At 31.8% G+C, this 12,120-nt stretch overlaps 1 protein-coding gene across 1 annotated transcript in view; it reads left to right on the top strand.

Moving 5' to 3' along the window:
- Positions 1 to 279: 279 nt before the first annotated feature.
- LOC145278197 (uncharacterized) overlaps positions 280 to 12,120 on the top strand; it is an 18,977-nt gene continuing 7,136 nt past the window's right edge. The window contains exon 1 of the mRNA XM_080130483.1: positions 280 to 981. Within this exon, the coding sequence (XP_079986609.1) occupies positions 280 to 981 (702 nt within the window). The remainder of the gene's footprint in view (positions 982 to 12,120) is intronic.

The following is a 12,120-nucleotide window of genomic DNA, read 5'->3' as shown; positions in this document are numbered from 1 at the left end:
TTGTAATTAAATCGTATTTTGTTTATAATTTTTGTTTGAAAGTTTTTTGGTTTTTTTTATTACGGTAAAGTTTTTGGGTAAGTTGTTTTTTTGGGTTTTTTGTTTGAAAGTTTTTTTTTGTTTTATTAAATTTTATTAAATTTAAATAGAATTTCAATTTTTTTTACTTTTTTTGTTTGAAAATTTCACATTTTTTTTTTACTTTTACTATTTAGTATTACGTTATTTTTTGTTTTAAGTTGTACTTAAAAAAAAACATGAAAACCGAAATTATCGACCATGTCATGGCAGTTCCAGAAATCCAGCAGAGGAGGTGGACCTTCGCTACTTTCGGGGAGTTACTCGGTCGGAAGTAATGAATTAGAAGCTGCAGCAGCATTGGGCCTTATAGGCAACACAAGCCACTGTGAACAGTGCAATAGGGCGAGGGTCCTGCACAAAAGATCCAATAATTCGGATGGGTTTGTTTGGAATTGCGTACGACCCTGCAGGTCCTCAGCCAGTGTGAGGGAAGAATCTTTTTTTGAAAAAAGCCGCCTACCACTTAGAAAATTATTAAATTTGTTATTCTGGTGGAGCATGGGAATGCCCCAGTGCCAAATAATGGAGGAGGTCCAGGTGTCTGAACACACAATTGTAGATTGGATGTCGTTCATCCGTGAGGTGTGTGAGAAAAACCTGTACGACAATCCAATGCTACTTGGTGGCATAGACGACCAAACACAGATTCCCAAAGAAGTTGAGATTGATGAGTCTCTGTTCTTCCGCCGAAAATACAACAGAGGGCGCGTGAAGAACAGAATATGGGTATTTGCGGCCGTGGAGCGAGGAAGTAATAAGTGTAACCTGATAGAGGTTGAAAAAAGGGACAGCCAGACGCTAATCCCAATAATAAGATCCTGGATTTTGCCAGGGACGAGGATTCTAAGTGACGGATGGGCGGCATATGATAGTCTGCCACCAATTTACCTTCATGATAAGGTAATCCATCAGCAATTTTGGTATCAAATAAAAAAACGACTGAGGAGATCAGCAACGACTGATAACTTGTTCCATTCGCATCTGATGGAAGAGTTATGGAGACGTTGTGGAAAAGGACATGTTTTCCAACGTATATTATTATGTATACGAGAACAGTATATTGTTTCATAACTAAATTTCATAAATAAAACTTTTAATAAATATATTTTTTTCATAAATAAACTTTAATATATTTTTTATAATGTTTTGTTACACATTTGAAAATTTTAAATCTTAAAAGTTCATAAAAAACTTTCATACTTTTAATAAATATATTATTTTCATAAATAAACTTTAATATATTTTTTATAAAATTTTAAATCTTAAAAGTTCATAAAAAAAAACTTAAATAAACATATAAATAAATAAAAACTTAAATAAACAGATAATTCGTCCATTTTTTGTGGTTTTCTTAAAAAAGCCAACCTGGCAACCGTGAATTTGCGTTTCGTTTCGACCAGTGTAACTAACTAGGTGTCCCCCCCCCCTCCTCGAAGGGCCGAGTCGTCGTGTGCTGACGGCCTACAGTACAAGATCGCCCTTTATTTTCTTACTTTTACTCATGACTCCGGGTTTGATCCTTCCTACTTACCTACCATAACATTTTTTAAAACTCCCCCCCCCATCCCGGAAACAAACACTCGGGCAACGCCGGGTACCCCCGCTAGTTATTATATAAAAGTAAAGAGATTTAATATTTTGCCATCTAATTTACATGCTTGTGAAGGCGTACAGACATGCATATGCAATTTAGATGGTCCAAATATTAAGGCATTTTTTCTCTAAAAGCTCACAGATTAAAAATTTGAGTGGTTGAATCAACAAATTCAGAAGTGGCGTGAACAATACATGGATAACAAAGAGAAATGGGTGACTTGTTTGAAGACTAATTAGAATATTTAAAACAATTTTTTTTCAAACTTAACTCAATCCTAGAACTAAAGCATATTTTAGTGTGTACTCTACATTATTAATGTATGTAGGAAAAAAGCTTTAAAGAAACAACCATTAATCAACTCACATCTCTATTTATATCAAGTTTGGTATGTGTATATGTTTATATATTTGTATGTACACTACTAAACTAATTAACCGATCATTATGAATTTTGGAACACAGTTGCTAGACGAAAGGGGTCATCATGTGAGCTATATTTAGTTTAATTTAATTTATGCAAAAGCAGTAAAAAGTAAGTTTGATCTCTTTGTGAAAATCCAAATGCCTCTGAGTTTTGTGAAATATTAACAATACGTTAATTACATCAATTAGTAAATATTCCTTAAATTTCAGTTTCTTTGGAGTATTTTAAGGGGCTTCAGGAGAGAGGCATAATATGGACACATCCTCCCATATGAAAATTCAAATATATCAGATATGCATTAAATTTGATCCATAGGCATTAGACATTAATTAAGAAAGATTCCCTGAATTTCAAATCCTTCTAAAGGTCTCTTAAACTTAAGCTTAAAATGTTAGACATTTACTAAAATCAAAATCATGCAATGAATTTTAATCAAAATTGGAATAAGGATTCTAGACATAAAGTTTAATATGATTATATCTTGATTTTTATCTTCATAATAGGACATAAAAGTGGTGCGAAACTGTTCTGTTTGATGAATTAATTTTATCTGGTGAGATAGGTATTCCAGTTTGATATAAAAATAGACAATACAAAATGTATATATATATATATATGTGTGTGTGTGTGTGTGTGTGTGTGATATGTGTGTATGATAGAAAGCTGATATGCATGATTACCTATGAGAATGCGTAAATATTTGGTATGTATATCAAATGGTGCAAAGATAGCACATTAAACGACTAGGCTCAATATAGTCACACTTTGCAAATACACCCTTTTAATATCAATCTTCTCACATGAACATACGTAGTATTACTTATTTTATGACCTCATTTATAATAAATAGTTTAGTTATCAGTTGTCATTTCTCACAAATTGTCAGAGCATTCATTTTTGTTGAATTCATTTCCCTTTAAATTGTTGTTGTGGTGGCGATGGAGGAGAGCTTTACGGAATATCAACCCCTTTGTTCATTTTATGTCAAAATCGTATGTGTATTTACAACTGAGCCATCATACTTGATTTTTGCATTTTAAACTTTGATTCAAGCCATTATAACCACACAAGTAGAAAGACCAGGCTTATATAATGTACAATAGGTTCTTTGATATAACAGAGGTGCGTTTGAAATGAATGTTTTTGTTTAGAGCACAATTGAAGCATAATACATGACTTTCGCATTTTTAACTTTGATTCTAGCCATTATATATAAAAATAATTTCATAAAATCAATAGTAGGTTCTCTACAGTGCAATGTATTATGGACTAAGTCAGTGCGGGGAGGAATTTAAAGTTCCCTCATGGTGCACTGTTATGAGTCCTCAATAGAGATAGCAATAGGTGATTTCACCGGTTTTGATGACAATAAAATATGGGAGGGTGAGACATTCGTTGATCCTTATTTAATCCCGAGCAATGTAGGGTCTTCCTGCTAGTTAATCTTAATTATAAAATTTTACCTAAAAAAGATTTCCTATGACTTTTATTTTTTTACATTATGACTGTTTGGTAAAAGAGAAACAGTCTACTTGATGACGGCTTATGAATTCTATAAGGCTACTTTTAAGTGTTTCGTTTCTAACTTTTCTTTTTTGATAATGAATGATCACTCATCAAGGCTGAACTCTAAACGAGGATAAAGGGTTAATGAAATCGATAGATAAAAAAGAATATTATGAGAGGATTGAAAATTTGAGTATTTATCAGGACGGTTTATAACAAGTATTCGTTAACATTAGATTTGAAAACGGCCATGTTGTAGTCTATAGAGAAGCTATCTCATAGTAACATGTCACACAGATGTTAAGTTTTAGAGGAGAAACTTTGTTCATGGAAACTCAATTTGATTTTTGGCATGGTAAAGAAAAAGAGAAATATTTTTATTTTTTGCAATTGTAATAGAAGACAAGTTATTGATGCGAATGTCATACAAGAAGCAATCAGAGATTATGATGTAATCCTCGTTTCTGAATTGTGAAAACTTTTACTTGCATGTTTTTGCAGTCATTATACCATTACCATGTTGTTTTGAATGTTTTTTTTTATGCTTCATTTGCATTTTTCCGTTTTTTTTTTGTTTTGTTTTTTTGTTTTTAATTCAGGAAGAAATGTTTTCTTTTGAGTGAAGTTTTATGAGTTTATTTATTTATTTTACTAAAAAGTTAAATCAAAAGAAAATAATCTTGGTCTGTATATGAAGCCATACTGGTATAAAAGAGAATGAAAAGGTAAATAAATTATCCTACAAAGCACTTGACAAGGATATAAATAACATCAAAACACTGAGTACATATTTTAAAAGGAAAATCAAATATATAAAAGTAAAATAACAAGCAACATGGAGGACCTTTCTGTGTAGGTAAAAGAGTTATCTACTCCTGTTTTGAAATAATAGCTGGGATTTATCTGCTCCTGGTACAAGAAGTACCAGAAGATCAGTGAAGACAAATGGTCGTTGCCAGCAAAAAATCAATGGTAAGCAGCTGCTGTGATAATGCATGTGAAAAGGTTATTGAAAGAAGTGGAAAGTACTAGAAATCTGGTGAGACTTCTTATCACTAAGACTCCAGAGGACAACATATGTTGTCATCAGTGAGTAATATCTGATGGTTACTTGTGTGGAACTCCTAATCAGTAGTAGTAGTAGTAGTACCACTACTACTACTATTACTATATTTGAATTATTATCGTTGTATACAGTTCTATGTCCAATGCAAATCGCTGATGACAAGTAATGTTCACAAGAAAACTTCTTGATATTAATGCTGGCCATTGTTTAACTTCAGACATTTTAGGGAACCTGTCTGTTTAATGTGATTATAGCCATATATTTTTTTTTTTTGATTATTGCTACATAAATTTTTATTTTATTCAATGAAAGTCTCTAAAATAGGTATGTATTTAACAGGAAGCTCGGTTTATACTGGATACATAATAAAAATCTACAAACTTATTCCTAAAAAGTAGGTAGCATACAGATCTGTTTGAAAGGGTTTTAGAAATCATATCCGATAAATGACGATTGTTACTGATAATATATTAATAAAGTTGTTCCCGGAAGACCTCCATGATATTTTGTGTTATCTCGAGGGAAGTGTATCTATTTCCTCTCTATACCACTCCTACAAATTCTCAAGAGTGTGAAGAATAATGTTGGAAAAAGTCACAAGGGATTAAATCTCGTGACATTGCTAGCCACCCAGATCTTTCCACTCTACAACATACTGCCCACTCGAAATGTGAAAAATCATTATGCCTCGCCATACTAGCAGAATGTGTGTTGCAGCGTTGCCTGAGAAAATGAGGGATTTATGAAACTCCTGGGTAGATTTAGGATTAGGTTAGAAATATAGTAAGATTTAGGATTTATTTATGTGAAAGAAGGTATGATCCACACAAAAGCTATTCTGAGTAAGGTAGAGTTGGGACGTTCACCAGTTTCTGTTGTATGGATCAAGTAACATGAGGGGTTCTATTGGCTACAATATGGACCAAGTAGTGAATCTCTATGATGAACAGAACCATAGTTATTACAAAGAGTGTAACTCTTACCGTTTTTGATCTTTGGCTTAGATATCCCAAAATTAAATCAGTCCTAAGTTAGACGATGACTATGTTGACGATTAGTCAAATGATATGGATACTAAGCTGTACACAAACATAATGACAAACTCGACCAAAAACTTAATCTCTATGTCAGAGGTAACAAAGGTGTGAAGGTGCTCTCCCAATAACCAAATGGTTTCTAATCTGTTAATTGATCTATTGATTTGCTTATATCCCAATATGTGATCTACACATTAACTACCAAAAATGTGGTTTAAATAGTTTATGAGTTAACTCTTAACACTAACCCTAACCATACTGGTGAGTAAACAACTCGGTAGATCATATATTAGAAAAGCACTGGTGTGACTTCACTCACCAAATCTCCCAAACTACTGAATGTAGTTTCATGTCCTATCGATGATGTCATAGTATCATAGTTATAGAGCTGCAATGCTTCATTGTTATTCAAACCATTACCTTTATCATTAAACTAGCCAGCTTCGGGAACACATAGAATCACCTTTAATTAAGATGGGTTTAGATTTTCTTCGAAGGTCGTTGGATATCTTAATTAGTTTTCTGCTCCAGTTAAAAGAGTTGAGAATGTATAAAAAGGACCAATTAAAATCTTGTATACCTAACCCCCAACTAAATTACCTGTCCTTATTAATGTATTTTTTTTTGTCATGTTTTTGTTTTCGTTTCTTTTACAGTACCCACTTTCTTGATTCTACTTGTCATATACATTTGGGTCATTGGTAGAGCATGTTTGGTACAATGATGTCAAAAAGCTAATGAGTGCATTTAACTTTTATTTATACCAATGGTTCTGAGGTTTTTTTTTTACCAACGACAATCTCATTTCAAGTTTACTGTACATTTTTGCGAACCTCATCTGAAAACGATTAAAAATTCTCAATAAACAACTTTTTATGGAAGTAGCTCGAAACAACGTATGAAGCCACTTGGTGTAAGGAACTAAATAGAACGAAATACGATTATCACAAAGACAGGAGATGTTTATTGATGTTGAAAAGACCAAGCTATCAGTAGGATGAAAACAGACAGTAGGAAGAAAGTTCCAAAAACTTACAGTTCTTAGGAAGAAATTATTGGAATAGAAAGCTTTATTATAATTAGATATCTGAACAGGGAATTGATGAAGATCACTAGACAAAGGAGTCAAATGAGCTGGAACAAAGGAAGCATGGAAGAAATCAGACAATTCAGAAGACTACATGCCATATAATACTTATAGAAGAGACTTAGACTAGGACATCTCTCTGTAAACAAGAGAGAGAGAGAGAGAAGATGAAGAAAAGAGTGGAGTAAAAAATACAGATATTTTTTTAGCCTAATTAAGAATTCTCAAATGGCACAGAGATTCATCAGTCAAAATATGACAACAGTACTTCATACATAGTTTAACGTCCAAGAAAACAATATGAAATTAAAATAAGTAACAAGAAAAATTGAAATAAATAAAAACAAATGTGAAACAGAAAACAAAAACTTTCAAACTTGAGAGAGAAACGATTTTGTATTCAAATTACAGACAAGCACAGAGATACTTCCGTTTTATTTTTACTTCAATGGAACTAATGTTGATAAAGGTAAATAACCCAGTTGTGTACTTTAATTTTCAACGAACTCTTTAATAATTTTTTGCTTTAGATTTATATTTTTCAATGCATGATTTTTATCATAATTAGTTGATTGTATTTATGGCTATGTGATTCCAAAAAGAATTGCTTTCCAACCCCATTCAGGTTTGTGAAAAAATTCTGATTTGTATAAAAAGATTTAGATAATTACGTTTTGTAAATAAACTTGTATTTTTTTTATTGTGCTTGTAAATAAAATATGTATTTTTTTTTTAACTATGAGTAAAATACATTTTGTCAATAAAAACCTTTTTTTAATAAATAAAAAAATATCTGCGATGGCAATCTCAAATAATATACATATTTCGTTTATAATTCAACCGAAAGTAAAAAGAAATCGTATCCGTATAATATACATATTTCGTTTATAATTCAACCGAAAGTAAAAAGAAATCGTATCCGTATAATATACATATTTCGTTTATAATTCAACCGAAAGTAAAAAGAAATCGTATCCGTATAATATACATATTTCGTTTATAATTCAACCGAAAGTAAAAAGAAATGTATCCGTCTGCTTTTTTTTTTTTTTTTTTTTTTTTTTAGTTTGGGGGTGCGTCAAATACAATTGATTCTTGTTGCCGAACAAAAAAAAAAATTGTATTTTGGATAGGAATGAAAACATTCAAAAGAGACAAAAATGAAAATTTGCCTCACCAAATTCTGTCTTCAAAATGTGGACTTACCTAAAAAAAAAATAAATAAATAAAAATAAAAAGTGAGTATTAAAAGTGTGATTAAACAGATTAAAACTTGAAAGAAAATAAAAGCATATATTTTAAATCGAAATACATTAGAAAATAATATATAATCAAGCGTTCTTTGAAATAATATGCTAAGGCATCTTTTGTTCGTATGTATGTCATTATTTTTCACACATATTTAAAAAAAAAAAAAAAAAGACATTTTCGGATAAAAAAAAGCTGTTTATTGGTCATTATTCTAATATCACAGAGGTAAAAATTTAATCACTTTAAAATGAATTGTTCCAAAATAGAACACATACATTAAATCATAAAATAGAACACATACATTAAATTCAAGGCCGCTAGAAAAATGGTAGGATCCTTTTACCGCTCGAGTAGATATCTCACTCCTGATGCAATTCTCCACCTATATAAAAGCCAGATACGGCCACATCTGGGCAGGAGCTACTAGAAGCAGCTTATCCTGCCTTGATAGAGTTCAAAATAGACTTCATAGCTTAGTGGGGGATGTCCTTTTCTCTTCCCTGCAACCTCTTTCTCACAGAAGAGACGTTGCGAGCCTGTGTCTGCTTTATCGTTATTTTCATGGCAAGTGCTCGTCTGAGCTTCAATCTATGGTCACCCCCCTCACCAAACGTTCACAAAAAACACTCGTCTAGCCAAAACCACTATCAATAATTTCCCCCATTTGTTATCTGTGCCTAAACCTAAACGTAGATTCCATGAACAAAGCTTCTTTCTTAGAACTACATGCCTATGAAACTCTTCCGTTTGCCTGCTTTTCAGCTGACTACAATTTGATTGTCTTCAAGTCCAACATAAACAAGTTCTGGATGAACCGTCCCTCTATTTATAATGTCTCCCCACGGGACAGAGTTAGACACCAGGGTCGTTTTTTAACGTGGAGAAAAGTTCCACTACTTATGATTATCATGCTATAATCCCATTGACTAATGTATACCCATTAACCCTTATCCTTAAGTGGCTTCTGGGCCTTGATAAGTGGTGACTCCTTTGTAAAAAAAAAAGTCAAAGTATCTCGTCTTGTTGACTAAAAGTTCGATTTAAAATAAATACGTTCCAACAAATGACATTTGTTTACTTCATTTAAAGAATATGTAGCTGACAAAAAAAAAAAAAGAAAATAATCATTTTTTTTAGTGATGTTTCATCGCTTACAAAGGCTGGAGGGTCACTTGAAGATAAGGGTTAAAGTGATCGTCAGTTGGATGATGCGTGCCATCAGCGTCATTCACAAATAGTCACTCCTCTGATACTGATCAGGCTCAATATCATTTAACTTCAGTGACCTAATAACAACCATTGTGTCAAAGTGATTACGCTGTATGCCGGGTGATTAGCCATTTGGTGAGAATCCATGGATTAAGAGAAAACTTTAGAATTTTATACTTCTCGTTGAATAATAAATTTGTCATAAATTTTTTAATTTACTGAATTTAACACCAAATATTCATTATATATATATGAGAGAGAGAGAGAGAGAGAGAGTTGGTAATAGGAATGAAAGCGTTAGATAAAAGAAACGAAGAATTTGCCTGTAGACAATAGCTGCCCTTTCTGTATTTATTCATGAAGACTTTTATAAGAAGAAGAATCTAAATAAGTCTGTACATTTGGAACAGAGAAATTAAGAGTTAATAAGAACAATATAAAATGAATCTTAAAATATCTAACTCAATCGCAGAAGTAAAGAATATTTCAGTATGTATTTTGTGCAATCAAAATATATAAGAAAAAAGCCGTAGAGAAACAAGCGTTGATTAACTCAGGTTTAGTATAATAACAGATATGCATAGAAGGAAAACTTATCTTGATTTTTCTTTCTTTCCCATGAAAACATATCTAGAAAGAGAGAGAGGGGGGGGGAGATATTTGTTCAAACAAGAAGTTCCTTGGAGACAAATCTACAGAATAGGGTAGAACAGAAAAGAGATAAGATTAGATCCATGATATCATGCACAAGAAATGCCTACGAGACCATTTTGTTTGTTGGTGTCAATGAGATGCTAGCATCTGCTGACATGAACTGGGGGAGGCGAGGGCGACTCATCACAAGCGATCAATTAAATGATAATCACGTGTTCAGATGAGAGGGTTCTCCATCGCAACAAAACATACAGAGCGGATATATTTATACAGCGAGAAAAACTTTATATTAGATTAAGGCCAAAACCAATCTGAGTTCTCTTATGCATTCAATGTTTGAAAACAGAACTCTTCAGAATCGAATCCATATTCATGTTAGTGATTGATTTTTTTAAGGACTTTTACGTTCATAAATGAAAATTATGCGTTTATGTAAATTAAAAAAAATATATATTTACTGTACGACAGCTAAGCAAAATGAATGGAAGATTTGCAAGAAATACAAGTATTGCTAGGAAGTATTATTAAGAGATTTCCTATCTACATTACTGATTGACTGTTATAGAAAAATCGGTATGTATAGCTTTATTATAGAAGAACAATAATTAAAATAAAAACTAAAGATTAATGATGTTGTACAAGGTTATATTAACTTTCAACAGAAATAATATTTAAAATTTAGTAAAAGTTTATTTGACGCTGTATTGGCGCAGATTTCGACTTTTAGTCACATAATGTACTAAAGAGTAGTAAATCTGATTGTTTTGTTTTGTTTTTCTTCAAAAAGTTACTTCTCTTATGTCAACTCATGTTTAGAGTATCTATATAAAGGAGAGTTGTATGTACGTGTGTGTGGGTAGGTCCAGAGAAAGGAATAGGCTGTGTGGAGGAGAAAGAAGGGATGGCAAGAGGAGAGACAGGGCAGTGTGAAAATGGAGATGTGAAAAGACAGAAAGATAGAGAGACAGATGGGGGGAAGTAAAGAAATAGAAGTTTTAATAGAAATATGTTACACTTTTGCTCCAGACAATGCCAGATATCTTAGTATATATATATATATATATATATATATATATATATATATATATATATATGATTGCAGTTGCTTCATAAACGATATTTCTTGGCATAAACTTGAAACTAGTGTTGTGAAAATTAATCAGAATCGGAAAAATTGGAGCTTTTTGCGGTATCGGAATCGGTATTGGAATTGGAAAAATTTGTGCCCATTTTCCGATGCCAAAACCGGTTCCTTAAACTATCTTTTATTATTTGATTTTGGTTTAAGGAACATCTTCCAGTGCTTGTAGTCATAATAAAATAATAAATATTTATGGATTTAAACTTCCAGTAAGACTAAAATCTTTAGACCAACCCCTCACAATTGTGTTTTTACGTTTTAAAAAATATAGGGACATTTAAGATGTGTTTTTACAGTAATCGGGACAAAATAACACTTTTATAGTTAAATATTAAGAGATTTATAAAGAATCAGAATCGAAATCAGTAATTATATCAGAATCAGGAAAAATATTGAAATCGTCCCATCATTACTTGAAACAAACAAAAAAAAAAAGCTTCTGGATAATTTTCTCTTTAAATCCATGGATTCTTAAAAATTTATTCATTAACTCAGTCAGGCATATTGGATAATCGCGATTATTTTGTTTTAACCTATCATCATCACCAATTTAAAGGCATGTGATGGACGGCTTTTGTAATCTATCCTTGGCCATATCTTTATTTATCGCTCTTTCTCTTAAATTAATTCTGATTACTTCCTCACGTTTTCCTTTTTCTTTTTGTGTGAACTGAACCTGCTACCTCAAATGCTGTACATCTACTAACCCAATAACTCATTCATTCTTTCAACATGACCATACCATCGAAGTCTACTCTTTTGCACACATTTCCCTAAATTCTTTAGATTTAATCTTTCTCTTAAGACAGTCAGGCTCTGAAGAAGAGAAATACCTCACCTGAAATTGTTTGAGAAAATGGCTTACGTACTATGGTCTGTTTAACTATTTCACTTTTTTTATCTTGTTTTAATTATAGCTGAACTATTAATATCCTTGAAACGATTGTAATGCATATAAAAATTCATACGAAAAAATAATCTTTTATTCCTCTATAATTTTACCTGTTCATATTTGACTTTTAATTGAAGTATCCTAGTGTTCAAGTCAATTTAAAAAATTAACTTCAA

This window comes from Euprymna scolopes, chromosome 6, assembly GCF_053919585.1.
Source record: "Euprymna scolopes isolate OS-2025 chromosome 6, ASM5391958v1, whole genome shotgun sequence".
Taxonomy (NCBI): domain Eukaryota; kingdom Metazoa; phylum Mollusca; class Cephalopoda; order Sepiida; family Sepiolidae; genus Euprymna; species Euprymna scolopes.
The sequence above is the reverse complement of the archived record's forward strand: the minus strand, read 5'-3'. Positions and strand labels throughout refer to the sequence as shown.